Raw genomic sequence first — 24,346 nt, forward strand, 5'->3', positions numbered from 1 at the left:
AGAAAAGAAAGGAAAAAACTGACTCAAGTAAATAATATGAAGGTCTTTGAGATAATAGAAGAGGAGAAAAAGCAGCATGTACTGGAACTTAAGAACAAGTTTGAGCTTCTGCAGACCGCTCAGGACCAAGATACCGACAAGGAAGATTACTACTTTCTGGAAGTGACCAAGACCAAGAAACCTATAGGTAAAAAGAAATTCAAAGAAGAAAAAATTAGTCAAGAAACACTTGTCGTGATGAAATGAAGACAACAAATAAAGAGCAAGATATACACTGATAAGGAGAAAATTGTGTATACTGAGTAATTCAAAGACATTATAAAGAGACTCAGAGAGGACATAAGAAGATTTAACACAAGAAAAGTAAGAACAATCATTAAGGGAAAACAAAGGACTTAAATAAGCAACCATGAGCAGACAGAAAGACAAATGATACCGAAACTGAAGAATAGCAATGGTGTACTTATAAATAGCACAGAAGGTATAATTCAAATAGAAGGAGACTACCATATAGAATTATACAAGGAGCGAGGGAATGATGCCAACAGTGGGGAAGATGGATTGCAAATTAGTAACACATATGACATACCTGATATCCTTCATGATGCGGTAGAACAAATTGAATATTCTATTGAAGAAAATGAAGAATCAGAAAGCCCCAGGGGAAGATAAAGTTGCTGTTGAGTTGTTGAAACTGGGAGGAAGAGACATTATACAAAAACTGGCAAGACTTCAAAAAATGTGTGATGCCTAAGGAGTGGAATAATGCAATCATCGTTTTGCTGCATAAGAAAGGAGATAAAACAGAAATCGGAAATTATATACCAATTAGCTTGTTATCCCACATCTACAAGTTGTTCACAAGGGTCATTACTAACAGATTAGAAAGAACTTGATGAGAATCAACCAAAAGAGCCAGCTGGCTTTAGGACAGGATTCTGAACTATGGATCACTTATGGATATGTAATATCATGGAGAAAGCTAATGGAGAAAGCAAATGAATATAAAACACCATTATACCTGGCATTTGTGGATTATGAAAAGGTATTTTGACTCCATACAGCATAAGGCAATGTTTCGGGAACTGGAAAGACATGGCATAGATATCCTATATATTATGATTTTGAAGAAAATATATGAGAATGCTACCTCCTTTATTAGACCATAGGAAGACAGTAACAAATTTAAAATTGAGAAAGGAGTTCGACAAGGAGATAAATATCTCCAAATTATTTACTGTTGCCCTTGAGGAAGCTTTCAGAAAATTAGACTGGTCGCAGAAAGGAGTAAATGTGAATGGAGAGTACCTAAACCATTTACGATTTGCAGATAAATTTTTATCATAAGCCACAATCCCAAAGAATTACAGGAAAATCTTAATCAGTTATGCACAGTTAGTGAGGATTTTGGACTAAATATGAATATGGCTAAAACAAAAGTAATGATGAACAAGTATGCCACAGAAAGGAATATAATGATTGAAGCAGCAATAATTGAAAAGGTGGAGTCATATACGTATATGGGACATGTCATTAGCTGTAATAATGATAAATGGCTGGAAGTCAAGAGAAGAACAAATGCTGTATGGACTGCATTTAGGAAATATAGTCACATACTGAGGAGCAATATTCCAATTTATTTGAAATGTAAAATAATGAACCAATGTATATTCCCCACCATGACATGGAAGTGAAACTTGGGCACTCACCAAAAGAATGGAAGAGAAGCTGAGAACTACACAGCAAAGAATGGAATGAATTATATTGGAAATCAGACTGTTAGATAAGAAGGGAAACACATGGATTAGGCAGCAAACTCAAGTAAAGAACATTCTTATCAAAACTAAAGAACTAAAAGGTCTTGGGCAGGATACATAGCTCGAAGACATGATGACAAATGGACTAAGAAAATAACAGAATGGTACCCAAGAGGAGCTAAGAGAAAACCTGGACGACAACAACGGAGGTGGACAGATGAAATTCATGAGTTTGTGGGTAGTAAATGGATGGTCATTGCACAAAACAGAAGGAACTGGAAAGTTGCTGGAGAGGCCTTCATCCTGCAGTGGATTAAAAATGGCTGATGATGATGAACATTTAATGCTCACCATTCTTGCTGATAAAAATAACGATCATCTCTATTGAAAACCAAATCATAGCAAAAGAAGTTTTATTGCATATTATTGAACTTATTGAAAATAAACAATATCTTACCTGCATCAAAAGGTACAGAGAACACAAAAGCTGAACTGTTAATGTGGTGGAAATCAACAGCCCTCTTATAAAAGAGTTCATCTATACTTCTGGTATATATATCATAGAAAGACCTGGAAGTAAAAATTGGATTAAAAAAAAAGTTTGGTCTTATGTATTAACTTTTGTAAAACGTTTTCTTCAGAGTGAACTAAATTCAAATAATAACTATCTGAATATTCTATTACATTTTTATATCCTCTGTCTAATCAGTACCTAAGGTTTTACACATATCTGCCTTATCTGTGATGAAACAATGCAGCTAAACCAATTGTGCAGATGATTTGGGCTATTGTCTTGTTGTGTGTCATGATTCACGTTGTTTAACTGGCCTCACAGCAATCAGATAGAGAAGGAAGTCTCATCCAACTTCCTGTCCCATGCCACGAGGAGATAGGCTGCTAGTAATTTGAAACTCATGCTGCCACATGTACTCTAAAAAAAAGTGTCTAAAGAGTAGACACTCAGAAAATGCGGGATAGTTGATGACTGGGGAGAGAAAAGTGGTGATAGAGAAGGGGGTTGTTGCTATGAAGTTTAACGACACAAGGGCTACCAAGGCCAAATTGTGTCAGAATGGTTTATTCTGTATATGTTATTATATATGCATACATGCTAGTACAATTTAAGTATGTTATGATTTCTTTTTCTATGTTGGAATTATTTCCAAAGAAATAGCATAAAATCTGGGCTTCATTCAATCTGCTGAATGACTGAAAGGTACTAGAATGGATGCATAAGTAGAGGATAGTCTACAAGAATGTAGCTGACAGTAAGTATTGTTGTTGAGTTTGTCTCTGCATCAGCAACTGCAGCTATAATGTACTGATTTCTGACTCGTATATCTTTCTTGTTTGTTTTGATTCTGGTAAAAGTTCAGAGAAGGTGATAATTATAAATTTATTTTAAAAAAACAAAAATGTCATCCATATCCTGATGATCTCCTAGAACAGTGCTGTGTAAACCATGGCCTGTGAAACAATTTTGTGCGGCCCTCCTGTCAGTTAGGCTTTTTGATTTTGCATCATCATGAAATTTGATGATGTTACCAACAGCAAATTCAAAACGGAAGGCATTCAAAGAAATTATCTCGGAAGCTACTAGAATTTTCATACCAACTAAGAAATATTGTTCAAGATTTAGGACTAAATGGATGTCAGATGAACTAATTAAACATGTAGTAAAGAATAAAAATGCATGGGATACATATAAATTGGCAGGTGACACAGAAGCCTATAATAGATATAAGCTGGTCTGTAACCAAGTTACAAAGGAGTTTAGACAGGCGAAGACAGATTACGAGAAATCTTTGGCAAAGGATGCAAGGAAAAACAGCAAAGGTTTCTTTACTTAAGTAAACTCTAGAAGGAAGGGAATGAATCAGATCGGTCCACTTGATATCAATGGTTCAATTGTTGATGATCCTGCTCAGGTTGCTAACAAACTAAATGAATATTTTTGCATCTACATTCACAGATGACGAATTATTCAGGGAGTGGAATGCCAGAGGTGTATTAAACTTTGGCAGTAAGCCAGACAATCTTGTAATTGTAATAAAATTAAAAGATTAGCCCGTTAATTACAAGATTCCCGTTATATAAGGCAATGGTCAGGCCACAGGTAGAGTATTGTGTACAGGTCTGGAGGCCTCATTTTAGGAAGGATGTAGAGTTGCTAGAACGAGTACAAAGAATACCAATATGATTGGTGAGGGGGAAAAAAAAGAGATGCTCTTACCAAGAAAGAGCTTAAGTTCTACAAACTGCAGTGAATTATAGAAATTCACTGCATAGAAATTATAGAAATTTCTATGCAGTGAATTATAGAATAGAAATAATTATAGAAATTATAGAAATTATAGAAACATAGAAATTATAGAAAATTATTTTAGATTATAGAATATTATTTCCTTTAACATATTTTTCTATAATCCTCTGGGGGTAAACCCCCAGAGGATTATAGAAAAATATGTTAAAGGAAACCAGAGGAGAGGTGAGTCTTTTACACCAACATCCACTGCATACATTCCCTATTATCCGGGTCTGACTGATCATATAGCTAGAATACTAAGAAAGTACCAGACACGTTGTGTGCAGCTTCCGGGGCGGAGGCTGCACACAATCGTGTCTCAGGTTAAGGACCCCATTCAAAAAGAGAACACAAGTGGGGTCGTATATAGCATTAGATGCCCGGATTGTGGGGAATGTTATGTAGGGGAAACAAAACGCCGTCTCAAAGATCGTCTGGGGGAACACACTAAGGCAACAAGAAATGCGGAGTATGGCAAATCCGCCGTGGCCGAACATTTTTGGGAGAAGCAGCACCAGATCTCCCCGGACGATGCTATCATCACCGATCGGGCACATAAGTTCTGGGACCGTAAGTGGTTCGAGAGTTTGCGGATCTGTTCTACAATCAATATTAATAGAGATAGAGGTACGCGGATTCATCCCCTCTTTGAGGCCACTATCCTCAGAAGGGATGAACGATTCCGTATGACTCCCGCTCGAGCCACTTCCGGTTCCACAACGCAAGAGAACGGAACGCGTGAGAATGAAACACGTGATGAGTACCATGAACCTGCTGATATTTAAAGATGTACTGCAGAATAAGAAAATACCACTGAAGAAGAAGGCTGGAGCCTTTGAAAGCTATGGTTTTTTATCGCTTTTAACTTAGTATATTTTAATGCATTTTATTGTTCTTAATGTAGCAGATTTTAATATTTTATATGTATAGTTTATCGTAAAGTTAAATTTATTGTAAATACAGGTTAGTATAATTTATTATAAACACAGTTATTAAAAGTCCAGTTTCCTTGGTGTTTTATTTTTTACGTAAGGTTGGTGCAAAACACTAAAATCCACAGTATGCCCTACCATTCGTTGCATCATTCAACAAGAAGCAATCTGTGGAAAATCTCTACATCAAGTCAATGCCATGAAAGTAGCTGTAAAAGTAATCAATATTATACAAGGAGGTTATTGATCTCTGACTCATTGTAAGTTTTGCGATTTCTTGAGCAAAATGGATGCTGCATATGGTGATTTGCTCCTCCATTCTGATATTCACTGGTTAAGTGCCGGAAAATGTCTGGAGCGCTTTTTTGCCATTCGGAAAGAAATACCATATTTCTTAAAAACAAAGTGAAGTCTGATACAACAGAAATTGAAAATCAAATGCAAGATCCCACCTTTGTATCTGATCTTGCATTTTTAACAGATATGATCAACCAATTGAATCAGTTGAACTTAAAGCTGCAGGACGAACAGCAGAATATTGCCAACATATATGGTCATTTAAATGGTTTTAAAGGTTAATTGGCTAATAATATTTTACTTTTGTTTTTCCTAATTGCAAAAAACGATTTGAAGAAATGAAGAATTTTGAGAAAAAATCATTTTCAGCTTGTATAAAGTGCATTGAAACAATCATGGAGGTCTTTGAGAATTGATTTGGCGATATTAAGGAAATTGAAGATATTTCAGTCATTCAACCATTGATTGTCAGCATTGAAAACGTAAGATCTGACCTCCAACTGGAATTGTGTGATTTGCAATCTGACGCATTTTATACTGGCAGAATCAAAAAAGAAGAAGACTTTTTAAAATTATTACCAAGAGAGCACTATCCGAAATTGAGGGACTTTGGACTCAAGATGTGCTAAATGCTCGGGAGCACATATCTTTGCGAAAGCATTTTTTCAATGATGAAATTCATAAAATCCAAATACAGATGTTCATTGACTGATAAATCACTTTCACAGATAAGTGACTGATAAATCACTTTTACTGTGATTGGCAACTACAAGCTTGGTTTGGTTTGTTTGTATTTTATTGGCGCATCAGCAACTGAGACTATATTGCGCCAAGAACAGGTAACATAAAAATTTAAGCTCTCGGTGACCTAATTGGTTGGGCCACCACGTCACGGTATATAATAACAAATAGCTAAAAAATAAATCAATAAAGAAATAACAATAACGTATGCATTTTAGATACAATTAAAAACTTTTATTAATTTAAAATAGCTAAAAACAGCAGACACATGGTCATTGTCAGATAAAATCTGACTGAGTGTATAAGGCTGTCAGATGATTAAAAGCGGTAAAACGGATATTCCTAAAATTTGGACAATCAATTAAAAGGTGTCTGATAGTTAAAACTGTGCCACAGGACTCACACATAGGAGGGTCATCAGCCCTCAGCAAAAACGAATGAGTCAAATGACTGTGTCCTATGCGGGTCCAGGCAAGAACAACTTCCTCCTTACGATTCCTGCGCAGACTAGACTGCCACGGTTCAATAACAGGCTTTATACGATATAATTTATTCGCAGTCCGTCTATTCCACGAATCCTGCCATTGGGAATATATCTTTTGGTGTATTATTTGCCTGTAGTCTGTATAGGGGACTGACAGGCAGCGGTTATTATTAGGAATTGCTGATTTGGCTGCGGCGTCAGCCAAATCATTTCCCCTAATCCCAATGTGGCTGGGAATCCAGCAAAAGCGGATATCATATTCACGTCCGAGGAGGAAGTGAATCCTGCTGAATACTAGACAGAACTGGATGAGGATTATATCTCACAGATATTAAAGCCTGTAACACGCTGAGAGAATCGGAATATAAAATGAACCGTTGGTATTGGCATTCACTAATGTGATCCAAGGCTAACTCTATAGCATGCAGGTCTGCAGTAAATATACTGCATTCAGAGGGAATCTGCTCCGATGTAGTGCTGTCTGTAAAGACAGCAGCAGATCCCACATGTGATTCAGACTTCGAACCGTCTGTGTAAACTGGCGCGAAGTCAGAATGTTCAGCTCGGTGCGCTGAATAAAGCTGCAGGTAGACAGACGATGGAGTGTCCGACTTTCCCCAATTTCTAAGGGACAAGTCACATGTTGGTACATGAGCATGCCAGGGTGGAAGGGGTTGCTTTGGTGTTTGGGCAACCTTGTCTACCTTAATATTAAGTTCTTTGAGTAGCTCTTGGATACGAATACCAAAAGGACGATTGGCAGTCTTACGGGTGGTGTACAAATTTTCCCATCGTGGCTCAAAAACGAATGGCCACGTAGGATGGTCTGGCAGGGATTTCAATTTTAAGGCGTACTTTAGAGACAACTGCTTACGTCGAAGTGATAACGGTGGTTCGTTTGCTTCGACGTATAAGCTCTGGACAGGAGATGTTCGAAATGCTCCAATAGCGATACGGAGAGCCTGATGATGGACAGGATCCAGCCATCAAAGTACACTGTCTCTGGCCGAATTGTATACCAGGGACCCGTAACCTAGTCTGGATCGTACAAGTGCACGATAGATGCGTAGTAGGGTGCATCGATCCGCACCCCAAGATGTTGAGGAAAGAGAGCGCAGAATATTCAGCCCTCTTGTTCACTTTGTGCGGAGTTGACGGATGTGATCCAGAAAGGTCAGCTTTTTATCGAATACGAGTCCCAAGAATTTTGTGTCCGCTGCTACTGGAATTGCATTTTGTCCGAGCTTTAATTCAGGTTCAGGATGAAGATTACGCTTACAACAAAAGTGTACGCAAACAGTCTTCTCCGGCGAGAACCTGAAGCCATTAGCAAGAGCCCAGGAGTTGAGGCGATCAATAGCTTTCTGCAGTTGTCTTTCAATAACCCTCATGTTGCATGACTGACAAAATATGCTAAAGTCATCAACATAGAAGAACTACAAGCATCGATATTGATATAGCTACAGTAGTAAATGAAAACGAACTGCAGAGCTCTCATTAAAATGAAATAATAATTATAAACAATTGTATCTTGTCTACTGTTTCAATAAAAACTTTTATAAGCAACATGACTTTCCTTTATTACAAAATAAAGGAAACCTAATTGTAGGACTAAACCTTGTTAAACCTAACAGTAGGACTCTCCAAATATTTTAATATCTGTACTGTATTTATTATTCTAGATGTGGCCCTCAGATTGATCTTTTTTTTTAATGTAGCCCTCGGATTACCTACGGTTGGACAGCCCTGTCCTAGATTTTTTTTTGGCTGATGCTGCATAAGATTGCTTTCTTGCATCGTATGCCTCTACTAATGCTAATGCAAATTTTTTGTTCTCTTAGATATTTGCATTAGCATTAGTAGAGGCATACGATGCAAGAAAGCAATCTTATGCAGCATCAGCCAAAAAAAAAAAAAAAAAAAAAAAATCTGATTTCACCCCTCCATTCGTTCCAAATACCTGTCCAGTTCAGCCTTAAATTTATTTAGGCTATCAACTTCCACAACAAAAGATGGAAGTCTGTTCCACCAACCAACTACCCACTGGCTAAAGGCAAATTTCCGCACATCTATCCTACAACTGTCTTTCCTCAATTTGAATTTAAATGGGCATTCTATGATGATATTGTTATTGTTGTATTTGGGTTTTTTTGGAACAAGGGCCTCTTGGGCCATATTGTGCCTGTTCATGGTTTGTTTGTCACTATGATCACGGTCTATTATACAGATTTATGTGTTTCAAATAATAATTAAACAGTTCCTCGAAATTTGCTTCATTGCCAAGAAAATGAAATAAGGTTAAGGGTTCCTGTAAGTTGGACAGGGAGCTAAAGCTTGATTTTCTGACTGTTGAAAGTTGGGGACATTTCGCTTTCTTTGGAAAGTAGGGACATGTGACGTCCATCTCATCAGTCGCATGAAGTTCTATTATACCATCATCTGATTCACTGCGTTGGTCAACATCCATGCCCGTTGAAACTGGTGGGTTCAGTACTTTAGTTTCTGCCACTTTTGGTTTTGCTGTTTGAGGCACGTCGGTTGGAATGGTAATTGGGGTGTTACTGGCTTGTTCAGCTTTTTGTTGTGAAGGACACTGTTTGGAAGCAGAGAGCAAGGAACGTGCCCAATCAGCGATGGATATATTTGGAAGAACTGTAACATCTGTTTGAATACCTACTGACTGAAATTGTTTAGCAGCAGTGGCATATGTACGTTTTGGTTCTGTTTTGATTATTTGTCTTCTTGCCTCTGAGTATGTGACTTTATTCTCGACTTTATACTTCTGGATTTTTTTTCCCTTGTTTCCATAATTCGCATATTTTGGAAAACGCAAGGTGATTACCTTTATCGTTTGGGCAATGAGAAGTAGCAGTGCATTCAGATTGATTATGATCCTTTGTCCACAATTTGGATATACTGCCTCACCTCTACATGCAGTTTGGGAGTGTCCATATTTTTGGCACCTGATTGGATTCGGGATGTAAGGACGCACACGGCAATGAAGATAGCCAGCTTTAACAGATGTTGGTAGGATAGGAGAGCTAAAAGTGAGGATTATACTCCTTGTGGGAACAAGGATACCATCTTTCCGAGTCAGGATTCTCCTTGCCTGGATTACTCTTTGTTCTCGAAACTCTTAGACTACTTCCTCTTCTGATACATTTAATAAGTCCCATTCTGCAATTACCCCCTTCGAGGAGTTTAGGGTGGCATGGGGAGTGACTTTTATTGGTTGTCCAAAAGGTAGTCAGCTTTAATAACTTTTCAGAATGTTGAGATTTAATGGTCTCTACAAGAATATCTCCAGACTGAAGTCACCTTACCATTTTCGGTGAACCTGCAGCAGACTCTCTATATTTTTGTATAAGGAATGGCAATAACTTACTCAGAGGCTGCTCTGAGAGAGAGTGCAGAATGAGGAATGATGGTAACTGAGAACAACTCCTCAAGAGGAGACTCTTGAGGGGTTGTTCTCAGTCTCTTGGGTTGAGAGAAGTCATTATCATTGTCATTTATGTTGTCTCGTCTTGAGCTCAATGGCTCTAAAGGTGGATACATATTTTTATCCATCTTTGCTCCTTTCAGCCCTGGGAGAGTGGATTTCTTCTCCCAGGTTACCGGCCCCACCACGCGGAGGCAGGAGCAGTGCCGCTAGAGGGACCAAGCAGTATAAAAGTTAGTATGTTAATTTAAGGAAAAAAGAAGAAAGTTGTTTTCCTTTCTTAAACTTGCTTATGATTTGTAAGACTAAGTTGCCTAATAATAGAAAAGTAAGAAAACTTTTATAACTGAAACAAAACTATATCTTTGAGAAAACGCTCTAGAAATCACTCAGAAAATTGCTTGATCACTATAACGCTTGGCACCCTATGACGATATGCTTTACACTGAGTGGGCATAACAGTTACTGCATTGTAGGAATCTTCCTTTCTTAACAGCTAACTGTGAGCGAGGTAGGTATGACCAATGCACAGTCGTGCATTGGTCATACCTACAGTTTCTATTAGTACAGTAGTACTAATAGAAACTGTAGTACAGTTTCTATTTCCCCTCAGACTGGACTGTCACTGTTTGGGTTTTCTCTCTTTATTTCAAAAAGTTTATTATTTGTTTCTTTTTCCAATATATGCTTCCACTGTTCTTTAGAGGTTGGTTGTATAATGTATTTATAGTCAACATAAAGTGTTCTGAAACTGGGTGAGATCAGATTTGAAGCATTTTGACAGCCAAATCTGCCTGTTCATTTCCTGGGATTCCAGATTGTCCAGGAATCCAACAAAAAATTATGCAGTGACCATGTGTATGAATTTCCATTAACTGAGCCCAGATTTTCTATATCAGAGGATGACTGCTGGAGTGTTTACATTGTACACAATTCACAGCATTTAACAAATCAGTATATATGATAGATTCAGTATATGAGGCTTCTTTTATGTTCTCCAGGGCTAATAGGATACCATACAACTCTGCAGTATAAGTACTACATTCTGAGAAGCTGATTGGTGGTGATGATGTATCTGGTAGGACTACAGCTGTACCAACTTTGCTGGCAGTCTTGGATCCATCTGTAAATAGCTGAACGTAACATCTAAACTGAGTGGAGTGGGTCTGATGTACTTTTCTAATGTTAATATCTGGAAGATTATTTTTTTCCCCATTTCTGAAAATATCTGTCAATATGTTTCATGGGTATTTGCCATGGTTGGGTTTCCATGCTAGTATCCTGCAGTGTGTTATTCATGTTGAGTCCCCAGCTAGTGTTTAGAGCTTGAAGCCTAATGCCAGATGGTTTGTTGAAATGTGGTTTAGTTTTCCCATTTTGGTTTTTCCCATAGAGGTTTTTCCATTTTGGTCTGAAGAGATATTGGCATATGGGGTGAAGTGGAAGGCTGCTAATTTCAGCAGCATAATTTAGAAGAAGAATTTATTGTCGAAGGTGTAGCAGAGGTTTATTGGCTTCCATATATAGACTTAAAATTGGAGATGTATGAAAGACCCCCAGTGCAACTTGTAGTGCATTATGATGTATGGGATTGAGCCATTTCAGTACACTTGGCCTGGCTTAGGCATAGGCAGGAGTCAATCTACCTCTCTAAGTGGGATCTAATTAATAAGCAGTATATTGTAGCAACATGTAATGATCTGCACCCCATGACATAGAGGAGATTACTCTTAAGACAGCTGGTACGAATATATTTTATATGTTCAAGGAAGGTTAGTTTTTTATCAAAAAAAAGTATTATACCAAGAAAATGAGTACTTGGTTGAAATGGAATACAATGAGAGTCTAATTGAACGTCTGGATCAGGATGTAATGTACGTTTATGACAGAAGTGTACTGCAGTTGCTTTTGATTTAGAAATTTTGTAGCCATTATTTTTGACACTATTCTATTAATGTTGTTGATATGGGGGTTTGATGGTGCATAAGCTACTTTGGCTATAATGCTATTCTATTAATGGTGCTTTGTAGTTGTCTTTCAATAAATTGCATATTTTGAGAATGACATCGGATGGCAAGATTGTCAGCATATAGATATGCATCAACTGTGTCAGGTATACACTTGGTTATAGAATCGATCCTGATGGCAAAAAGTGTGGCACTCAGCACTGAGCCCTGGGGAACTCCCTCTTCTTGTACATATGTTCCAGAAAATGATGAATGGAATTGGACTTGGAAAGACCTGTTAGCCAGAAAGTTCTGAATAAATTTCGGTAGATGACCCCAAAGACCATATTCATGTAAGTAACAAAGAATCCCATATAGCCAAGTTGTATCAAATTCTTTTTCGATGTCAACACATACCATAACAAAGTGCTCATTTCTTAGAAAAGCATTCTGAATATTTGCTTCTGTTTTGATAATCAGATCAAGCGTCAATCTACCTCTCTGAAAACCATACTGGCTTGGACTCAGAATGTTTTGAGTCTCCAAGAACCATGTTAGTTGAGCATTAATAACTTTATCCAGTGTTTTTCCCAAGCAACTGGTTAGGAAGATAGGCTCATAGTTTGTTGGATCCATGTGGTCTTTTCCTGGTTTCAGGAAGGCTAGCACATAAGAATGACACCAGCCAGTGGGATAATATTCCTCTAAGAAAATTCTACTATAGAGTTGTAAGAGAGCATTTATCGATCTTTCACTTAAATGGGAAATAATTGTGTAATAAATTCCGTCAGGACCAGGAGCACTGTTCTTCACCCATGTGAGTACATTGAGCAATTCAGTCATGGTCAATGGCAAATTATATGAATGTTGGAGAGCGGTATTGAAATTCAGTTTATACTTTTCTGTCCTAGATTTTAGAAATTGAAAGGCTGGTTCATATGTTTTTTTTTTTTTTTTTTTTTTTTTTTGATTTGGTAGTTGTTGGCGCATCGGCTTCTGTGGCCATATTGCACCTCCCAAGGTTTTTTGCAGTACTTTGATCCAAGCCCGAGGCGGGAATCGAACCCGCGACCTTTGGGTTGCCGGGCAGGTACTTTACCCACTCGGCTAGCCCGGTCGGCTGGTTCATATGTGGAAATAGCTGAGTGTGTTTCAAAAGATGAGCCAAATGCATTAGCAATTTCCATGTGATCAGAAATTTCTCTCCTTTTCAGAAATAGGATCGGAGAAGTTTCAAGTGAGTATTTGCCAATAATTCATTTGATTTTTCCCAGACTGTAGCAGTATCTGTGGATCTGTTTATGGTGGCAGCATACTGTGCCCATGCTTCTTTTTTACTCATTTGTCTTACATGACAAGCCTTAGCCCTTGCTCTCTTAAACTGTAGCAGGTTGTCTGTGGAGCCAGATTTTTTTAAACTGTAGCAGGTTGTCTGTTTTTGTATGGAGCCAGATTTTAAATGATGATTTTGAGATAGCAGATTCAGTTGCTTTGTCATTATTTGTCATGTAATATAGCTCACTGCAGAATCAATCTTGTCAGTTGCGATGACAGGTTTCTAAATGACCTATTTCTTGATATTTAGTCCAGTTGGCCTTGTCAAATTCCAAATTGTTCTTTTTCTTACTCTGCGGAGGAGCACATGTATAGAAATTACAGATAACGGAAAGTGGTCACTACTACGAGGGTTGTCGGTAACTGTCCACTCTATGAGAAGAAATATTGTTGGAGAACATACTGAAAGATCAATAGCAGAGCTTGAGCCATATGGTAAATGCACATATGTGTGATTGCCAGTATTTAAAAAGTTAGGTTGTGTTTATCTAAGAATTTTTCAATTTTTTTCCTCTGCAATCAAGATGTTGAGAGCCCCCATAGGGGGAAATGGCCATTCCAGTCACCCAAAATACAGAAAGAAGTGGGTATTTGTCTTACTATTAGTATTAGTATTTTAGTATTAGCAATGGCCACAACCCAGGGGCTCATATCTGGAATACATATGCTGAATAAGCTTGCTTTCTTGCATCATATGCCTCTACTAATGCTAATAAATCACAGTGAATATATCACTTTCTCCAACATATTTAACCCCAAGGGCTCACACATCTGGCAAGTATGGATTTGGCACACCCAGGGTCCTGAGCTGGATATCATCATTCTTCTCTTTCTTGGTGATTCCTTTCTACTTCTGACTCTTGTTCTCTCTCTCTCTCTCTCTCTCTCTTAGGGTAATTCAGAAATTTTTTTTTTCGCTGGTGCAGCATAAGCCTCAGGCTTCCTTGCACCATAGGACTAATAAAAATAATAATAAGAGTTCACGAACCTGAGACATGAGGTCAAGGAGATGTGGCATATGCAAGAAGTAATGACCATCCCGATCATCATATGTCAACCACTGGTATGGTGCCAAAGACCCTACATAGCAGTGTAGTAGCAATAGATCTCCCAGAGAACACTTACAAGGAACTCCAGAAAGTCGCAATCCTGAACACCAGTAGGATAGTCAGAGAGTTTCTTGACCAACAGTAACACCAGACATTACAACCACCTTGTGTATTTGGTAGCAGTAACCATCATGGAGTGGAATCCCCCAATCAGGGAGAAATAGCAAAGGCAGAACTAGACAAACATTTGGAACGAGCGGATGGGGCTCGTTCCAAATGTTTGTCTAATAATAATAAGTCGTCTAAATCAACAAGGGTGAAATTGTGATTTGGTGACAGATACAATGAGACTAATGTTATTGTTGTGCCAATGGTGATGCGGGCTGCAATTGCCTCCAATGGTGTTTGTAGGGGAACAGGTCTAGAGGGAATTAAAGAGTTTACTAACAGTGCTACTCCTCCATGAGCTGCAGTAGAGCAGTTTCTATCTTTTCTATACATAGTGAAGTGTTTTATTGTTATTGAAATTGCATTCGTCAGATTTGTTTTTTGTATGCATGCTGTAGCAGGCTTATATTCACTTACGAGATTGTGTACGTCATCTAAATTAGCACAAAGTCCATGACAATTCCATTGAATCACTGTGTGCATTGTTTAGTTTTAACTGGTGTATTGGTTACTTCTGGAAGGTATTTTTGTTTGTGCCTGTATACCTTTGCTTTTTCTTTCTTTGGGAAGGTTGGCCTTCCCTTGCCAATGTCTTCCTCTGCATGAATCTCAAGAACTGCATCATCTTCATTTACCTTTTCATCGATGTCCATGGTATCAGATGTTAATTTATACATGTTGTTTCTTTCAGTGCTCTTGGTTCAATCTGGTGGTTGCTTATTGGGTTTCTTATCTGGAGGTATTGTTACAGGCGTATTAATTTCTTGAGTAGCATATTTGGAGGCAGATTGTTCCTTTGATGAGGAAAGGGGCGATTTAGTCCAAACAGATATCAAGATATTTGGAGGGACTGAGCAGTCAGTCTGAGTTGCTACTGAGTGTAGCTGTTGTGTGACTAAAGCATATGTAAATGATTTATTATGTACTGAAAAATGTTTCTTTGCTTCTTGTTATGACACTTTCTGCTCTATCTTATATTTTCGAATATTCTTTTCTCATTTCCATTGAAGGCATTCCTTTGAGAAGACAGAATGTTTGCTGTGACAGGACAACTTTCATTTCAGTGTTACAGTTTGTGTCTGTATGTTCTTTAGAACCACAATAAGCACCTCTGCAGACAGCTTGTGAATGACCAAATTTTTGGCACTTAAAGCACTGGACTGGATTCAGAATGTATGGTCTTACATGACATCAAATGTAACCAGCTTTTATGTAGATTTATAGGTAGATTTGGTGTTTTAAATGTGAGTATCACTGTTCGAGTAGGGACAAGCTCTCCATTAGAGATGGAACTAGGCAATCTTATGACTGGGGCAAAAGTGTTATAAGTATGCCCCCATTATATGCAGGTAGTCAATCTTTCAGTAGCATAGCCAGGGTCGTCAAAGCCCAGGGGCAACATCTTTCTGGTGCCCATGATTGTGATAGATAATTCCTTCATTTTGCGTCCCCAAAGCTCAGCACCCAAGGGTAAATCCCCCCTATGCACCCCCTTTCTACGCCTCTGCAATCTTTGTGAATTTATAAAAATTACAATTGCAACGGTCTACGATTTGCATATATTTATTAATAAAATAATTTAAATAATAAAATGAATATAATAAAACAAAAATATTAAAGAAAAAGAAACTTACAAATATTCATTTATATCTACACAGAATTTAATTCGATATAAACTACAAAGAAATTAGAAAACCAGATAGTTTATGTTTATATATATAGTATAAAATCATAGAAACAGAACATTGCAAAATATAGTACATTTAACATTATAACATAAACTAAAAATATACAATGAGGTTTATTATTTTAATTGAATTTTTCTTGCTTTGAATGGCCTTTCACAAGACTCTACTGTTACAGGAAGGGTAAGAAAAATTCATAGCACTATTTCTATATTTAGATAATATTCTATTAGACAATACTCATGAACGAATTGCAGCACTTGTAAAGGAATTACAGATTTTATATCCTACACAATTGATAAACATGATTTTTCAAATATCTGTTAAAATATCAACAGATATTTAAAAAATTGTGTTTGTCCTCCAGTGGTTAGCACTGGAGGACAAACAAACTTTTTGGTCTGTCTTTTTGGACAAACCAAAAAGCTCGGAGGTGTGACCTCACAAAATGAGCCATACGTTATAGAAGTTTGTAATTGGATTTCTCTGTTATTTTCGAAATTTGTAAAACACTGTTCTTCCCTGATATTTTTTTCCATAAATGATTATAAATCCCAAATTTATAATTTTTTCACTCTCACAAAGTCACAAAAATTTCTGGAATCATAAGTAGTGTGTACAAATATAATGCAGTATTTCTTTTAATAAAATTTTTATTTTTATTTTGAACAAAGTTGACCAGAAGCTATTACTCGTGTCGAGAATATGCCTTAATCTTTTGACTAGCTATAGACAGCAGTTGACTAGCATGACTTCTTGGTATGTGGGATAGGTGGCTGCATATGCCTTATGTTCCACTTACATTGTGGAACGGTAATCCCTTTAACCCTTAATTTGTCCTTTCTAATTGATTAAATTGCCTAAAGGCTGGAGATGGAAACAAAGCATACAAAGTTATGTCTCTTGTAATCCATTCATTATATGGAAATTTTCTTTATTCTATAGAACCTTTTAGATGCAATTACCCAAAGAAGGAATTCAAAAAATTCCTATAAAGAAGTTTGTTAAACACAGGTCTTTCTGTAATTAAATCAAAAATGAAGCAATTTTAAAATATATAACTGGTCGGATGTGCCTTTAAAATGTTGTACCTGGGGCTGGTGCCCCGCTCGCTATGGCAGACTGCAAATTACTGATGCATCTTGTGGCTGGAAAGCTGGATGCCCCAAGCTGCTCTACTTAATCAATTTTAGCTGCCCTCCAAGAGCTTTGAGAAGACACAATCTGCTAGCACTGGAGCCATTCAGAACTGATAATCTAAAATTCGACTATTTCAAGAGAACTAGAAGATTGCTAAATGAATCCAACATTGATATTCTAGCTGAAGATATCAATATTAAAAGAGCATTACAAAGGTTCTATAATCAATAAACTAGAAAATGAGAATAATAAATGATTAAATAAATATATATATATATATATATATATATATATATATTAACTATAAATATTTCAATAAATAAATAAAATAAAATAAAATATATATGCAATAATAATAAATAATACAATAAATTATCAAGAAAAAAATGGATAACAATAATAACAATATAATATGCTAATCATTCAGAGTAACCTGTAAATTATGATCAAACAAGAAAATATAAAATCACTGTTATCCCATCTTTGTCTAAATGCAAATCACCTATAATATAGGATATTCCATTGTATATGCTCTATTATATCCCATTTATTTATTGACTGTAAATAGATCTGTATTATTATTGTTATATTCCTCCTCTGTAAGGCTTAGGAAAAAAATACAATAATACAGATGTTACACAGTTTACTAATCTGTGTACCATCATTCAAAATCATGAGGTTGCTCTCAACTATTAATTTTTAAATTTGCTTAAGCTTCTGATCTATTTTGGGATTGCCCCATAGTGGATGATGTCATTTAGGTCATCTAAAATGCAGAACAGAGATGGTAGTTGAACAACCAGCTCTTCAAAAACTTTCAGTGGAAAATCTTGACTAGGGGTTAGATATATTGGTGTTATGGTAATATTAAAGCCAATTGCTAGACGGAATGTGACTACTTCTAAGGGTGTGTTCAATTGTATTGCTTGGGAAGGCACATGCCTGTTCACTAATATTGTGACTCCTCCTCCTTGCATGGTTCCATCTGATATGCAATCATTCCTATATTTGGTATAATTTTAAAATCTGTGGTTTTTAAATGTTTCTTGTAAGCAGACAATTAGTGGATAGTACTGGGTAATGAGGTCTGTAATATCAATAATGTTTGGATGAAAACCTCGACAATTCCACTGGATAACCATGCGTGTCATCTGGGGTTGGATGATCCCTAGGATTGTTTCCTTGGGGCTGTTTTCACTTTGTCTGCCTTTGGTTTGTCTTTCTATGTAAAATAGGTTCTTCAACACAAATTTATAGAATGGGATCTTGTTGTTGTTGTGAAGGAGGTTTAATGGCATATAAGCTGCTAAGGCTATAATGTGGCTTATATTCATTTATTATATAAAGAGATGAGAAATTTCCATAAAGTCAGAAAAAATTCTGAAATCAGAACTGATTAAAAAGCCTGGTTTGCCTAAGGAAGTTAAAAAAATTCAGAAATATATGCCTTATCACCAATGAAATTTTCAAGAGTATTGGTTTACGAAGATTGACCAGTGATAGCAAGGTTGAAGTTCTGTCTTCTTTAAAGTAGGGCCAGTAAATGAGAATATGTTTCACAGTCAGAGTTATAGAACAATGTGGAGGATCATCTCCAGTGAGCAAATGTAGGTGGGTCAGTTGGGTGGGACCTATTCTCGCCTTTGAAAGGACTACTTCTTCGCGTCTTGATGTCCAGACACTAGAGCGCCAAATTTTTGAATCCTGTTTGAACTGAAAGAGTCCATTGTGTCCATTATTATTAGTCTTGCAGAGGACTGTTCATTGTGATAGGCATGCAGCATTAATTATCAAAGTATAATCTGATGCTGGAACATGGATATTTGTTAAATCAAGGGTGAATGGATTTTTTGCAGCTTGCTCAGCCAGTTATTTGCCGAAAATACCAGAATGGGCCTGAATGCAACAGAAAGTGACCCATTGATGGCGTTCTTCAATCTGCAGTAATAATCTTCTAATTTCATTTATAACAGGGTGAATTTTATCTGAGGAATAACACAATGCCTTGATTGAGCTGAGGGAATCAGCATAAATAACAGCTTTTATAGAATTAACATTAGCAAGGGCACATGATGCAAGAAAGCAAGCTTATATAGCATCAGCCAAAAAAAAAAAAAAAAAAACATGCACCGACCCTTCTCATTTTACCCATCCATTTGCTCCAAATGTTTGTCTAGTTCTGCCTTGAATCTGTTTAAGCTATCAACTTCTACAACGACAGATGGAAGTTTGTTTCAGCAGTCATCCACCCACTGGCTAAAGGTAAGCTTCCACTCATCTATCCTACAACTGTCTTTTCTCAATTTGAATTTATGCCCTCTCAGGCGATTATTCTGAGCAAAAGGAAGAATCACATCAGCACTGAGCATGCTTAAACCATTCAAGGATTTATACACCTCAATCAGATCACCTCACAGGTGCCTAGTCTCCAAACACTAATTTGCAAAACTTAAGCCTTTCTTCGTAAAAGAACCCTTTGTTCCATTCACTAATCTTGTTGCCCTTCTCTGCACTCATTCCAACAGCTCTACACCCTTCTTAAAATGAGGCCTCCAGACATGTATACAGTAATCGAGGTGTGGCCTGACCACTGCCTTATACAAGGGAATAATCACCTCCTTATCCCTGCTAGAAAAATTCCTGTATATCATTAACAAGACACCATGAGCTATCTTGCAGACCGTCTGCACTGCTCAGAAAACTTCATATCTGCCTGCACAATAACCTCCAGGTCCTTTTCATTCTCTATCACTGTCAGTGTGGTACCACAGAGTTGATACGTTACTCTGGGATTACTGCTTCCCATATGTAGTACAGTCAGTCCTCGTATAACACGTGTTTACACTACACGAATTCAATCATACACGATTTATAAATAGGGGAATGATATCTTATATAACACGAACCGAATTCGCTTATGCACGATTCGCCTTTGTGTTTACAAGAAATGGCAGTCGAGCGCAACACGATAGGAATGAAGAGAAGATTCTGAAAATGTATTTATGTTTTTTATATCAGTGAAGGGGAAACACATTTCACCATAATAACGTAAAATTCCAGCTATCGGTATAATCGCAAATACAATTAGATCGAGTTTACTACCAGTTTATAACAGATTCCACTAGCAGAAACGCAACTGGAAATTGTTTTTATTGTTTTATGGTAGTAACCCCTAGAAATGTGCTTTAGTAAAATGTGAGGTGTTAATCTCTGCCTTTACGGTGTTGTTTATTCAGTTGCTACACACACACACACGCAGCTTTGTTTATGTGTATCAAGCATGCCTCCTCACTTTATAGGCGCCTCCGTAGCCAGGTGGGCAGGAGCAGCAGTGCGTAGCACACGCTTCTTGATTAGACGGGGGTTCGAGCCCGTGCCCACCAAATACGGAGAATGCGGAAAGGTCAGGGAATGACCACCGCATATCCCCGGAGCAATATGGCCTTAGTTGCTAACGCTCCTAAAAAAAAAAAAACAAATAACAAATAACCTCACTTTATTCTCTAAAAATGAGTAAAATACTTAAACGTGTGAAAAGGAAGCTTCCTGGTGAAGACACTGCAGATTCAGAGAGAAAAAGAAAAGCAATATCGATAAACAGAGGCGGACTGGGTCAAAAATTCTCACTCGGGAAAATTTATAGTGGCCTCATACTATGGTTTATGGCCAAAATAACACCGGCCTCCGGCTCACCAGGGTTTCCCCGGTAAGGCTTATGGCCAGTCCGTCTCTGTCGATAGAGAAAAAATATGAAATTGTGAAACACTTTGAGCGAAATGAAAGACCATGTGATATTGCACGTGCTACAGACCTAAATGAGGCAACGCCGAGAATTACAAAGAATGCAGAGAAAATAAAAACAACTTTCATAGCAGGAACAACTCAAAGTGCAATTAAAATCCATTAGATTAAGATACAAAGAATTGGAAGAGTTGGAACGGCTGTCATCTGTTTCGATAGAAAATCAAACAAAAAACAAGTTTGCTTACGATAGAAGCAAAAGCATTAGCAATATTTTATTACGTAATAGTCGTAATAAAATACTTACGTATTACGTATTTTATTACGATTATTTATTGTGTTTGGTAATGTTTTGGTTACAAATGTGTGTTCAATCTTGGGTGGTCAGCACCTAACCCTATTTTTCCCATAGGGCCTGCTCTTTATATTGCATGATTTTGCATTGCACAAAGATTTCTAGGAACACAACTATCGTGCTATACAAGGACTGACTATACTTTACATTTGTCAACGCTAATCTTCAGTTGCCCCCTCTCTGCCTATCTGCTAAACATTTCTAGATCCTGTTGCCTGATATACCATTATCAATATCATAAATGAATACAGAAAGCAACAATGGAGCCAGCACTGAATGCTTGGGTTCCGGAAGCCACTAATAATATTAGTCCACGAAGAGCAGTATCCATTGATTACAAATCTCTGTCTTCTCCCACTCAACGGCGCCTCCGTAGCCAGGTGGGCAGAAGAAGCGGCAGTGCGTAGCACATGCTTCTTGATTAGACCAGGGTTCGAGCCCGTGACCACCAAATACAGAGGATGCGGAAAGGCCAGGGAATGACCACCGCATATTCCCGGAGCAATATGGCTTTAGTTGCTAATGCTCCTAAAAACCAAATAACAACAACAACAACAACTCCCACTCAACCATCCTTTTATCCATAGCAGTAATTTGCTTCCAATACCACACTGCTCCAATTTGTGCAGCAGTCTTCCATGTGCCACAGTATCAAAAGCCTTTCTAAGATCCAAATATATGAAATCAAAATTAAACTTTCTATTCAGTTCCTTTGTGATTACATCATAGTATCCAATCAAATTGGTCAGACAAGACTTCCCCTTAACAAACCCATGCATTGTCTGAGATATAACTGAGGTCTTCTCTAGATGATCAATGCTTCTTTCACCAGTGCCTCCATTAATTAGTCTGGAACAGAAGTTAAACTAACAGGTCTTAATTACCTGTGTCTTCTTTGATCCTCATTTGTGGATTGGGATCACATTTGCACATTTCCAGTCCATGGGTATTCCCCCAAAAAAGGAAGCTCTCAAAATTAGGGTTAAGGGTTTGCTTACTTCCTTTGCTGCCTCCTTTAATATAACTAGATAGATTCCATCCACTCCATGTGCCTTTCTTTTGTTTATCTTCAACAATTTCTACTCCACTTTACTCTCAGTTATTACAAGATTATCTTGTTTACTGCCAGAGTTTAATTGACCTCTGGCATTCTCCTTCCCTTTACCCCTGATGGTAGTTACCTCTTTGAGTAAATTCCACTTCAGCACACTGTGATCACTGCCACCTAGTGGTTCCTTTATCTGCAGATTCTTAATGCATGAAGAATCACTACTGATAATCAGATCAAGAGTATTACTCCATCTAGTTGCCTCCCGAACATGCTGCTGTAGAAAACAATCATCCAATAAATCCACAAAACCCTTGCTAGTGTGTGAGTGACCAACCCACATATTCCAGTCAATCTCTGGGAAATTAAAATACCCCATTATAAGACCTTATGATTTTCTGGCTCACTCTATTTCTCTGAACAATTGCTCATTACATTGCATTATCCACCAACATCAGTTGGATGCACTTCCAGTTCGTGGGTTCAATGGAAGAAGGTCATTAATATACAAGAGGGAAAAGAGTCGGGGGAAGAACTGAACCTTGTGGGACACTGGCATTAGTAGAGAAGTCAGAAGACAGAAGGCCATCTACCATCACCCACAGTGAGAGATCAGAGAGAAAACCAGATAACCAAGTACAAAAAACAGTCGGCAAACCATAAGATGGAAGCTTGTTTAGAAGACCTTTATGCCAAACAAGATCGAAAGCCTTTGAGATGTCGAGCAACTGATTGTCTCACCGAACTTTTCCATTGAAATAGTCCATAAATGGGTAACATAAGCCAGAATATCACCAGTGGATCAACACTGACAGAATCCATGCTGGTGATCATTGATCAGATGGAAGGTTTCTGAGTTTCTGAAGTTTTCTGAGCAGTGCAGACGGTCTGTAATAGTAGCTCATGCTGTCCTGCTAATGATATACAGGAATTTTTCTAGCAGGGATAAGGAGGTGATTATCACCATATATAAGGCAATGGTCAGGCCACACCTTGAGTACTGTATACAGGTCTGGAAGCCTAATTTTAAGAAGGATGTAGAGCTGTTGGAACGAATACAGAGAAAGTTAACAAGATTAGTGAATGGAACAAAGAGTTGCTCTTACAAAGAAAGGCTTAAGTTTTGCAAATTACAGTGTCTGGAAACTAGGCACCTGCGAGGTAATCTCCTTGAATGGTTTGAGCATGCTCAATGCTGATGGGATTCTTCCTCTTGCTCAGAATAATCACCTGAGAGGGCATAAATTCAAATTGAGGAAAGACGGTTGTAGGACAGATGTGCGGAAGTTTGCCTTTAGTCAGCGGATGGTTGATTGCTGGAACAAACTTCCATCTGTCGTTGTAGAAGTTGATAGCTTAAATAGATTCAAGGCAGAACTTGACAAACATTTGTAGCGAGTGGATGGGTGAAATAAGGGTGTTTTTTTTTTTTTTTTTGGCTGATGCTATATAAGCTTGCTTTCTTGCATCATGTGCCTTTGCTAATGCTAATGTTTCTAGGTAGTTTAAGATTTGGCGGTTAATTGATTTCTCAATTACTTTTGAAAGAGTAGAAGTAATTGCAATGGGACGATAATTGGATGGGAGGGATTTGTCACCCTTTTTAGGAACCAGCTGGATATGAGCAAATTTCCAAGCAGAAGGAAACACACCTTTGGAATAAGAAAGTGAAAAAATGTGGCAAATTACAGGAGCAAGTTCGGGAGCACAGATTTTGAGAACAAGAGGAGAAATACCATTGGGACCTGGAGCTTTCTTAGCATCAAGATTCGTCAAAATCCTTATGACATCCTTTTGACGGAAGACCACAGGAGGCATTGAATGAAGTGTGTTGGGAATGGTAGGAGGTGTTTTACCAAGATCAATTAATACATGAGTTGGAAGAAAAATGGGATGCTAGCAGGTCAGCTTTATCCTTGGC

The 24,346-nt window shown here is 37.6% G+C and overlaps 1 protein-coding gene across 2 annotated transcripts in view; it reads right to left on the reverse strand.

The window, feature by feature from the left end:
* Window positions 1–24,346, reverse strand: part of LOC150078580 (voltage-dependent calcium channel subunit alpha-2/delta-3-like) — a 1,140,037-nt gene that overhangs the window by 268,758 nt on the left and 846,933 nt on the right. For both annotated transcript variants that reach the window (XM_090384275.1, XM_090384274.1), the window contains one exon: window positions 2,215–2,327. In XM_090384275.1, coding sequence (XP_090240401.1) covers window positions 2,215–2,327 — 113 coding nt within the window. The remainder of the gene's footprint in view (window positions 1–2,214; window positions 2,328–24,346) is intronic.

Source organism: Mastigoproctus giganteus, chromosome 11 (assembly GCF_048544385.1).
Source record: "Mastigoproctus giganteus isolate SK-2022 chromosome 11, ASM4854438v1, whole genome shotgun sequence".
Lineage (NCBI taxonomy): Eukaryota > Metazoa > Arthropoda > Arachnida > Uropygi > Thelyphonidae > Mastigoproctus > Mastigoproctus giganteus.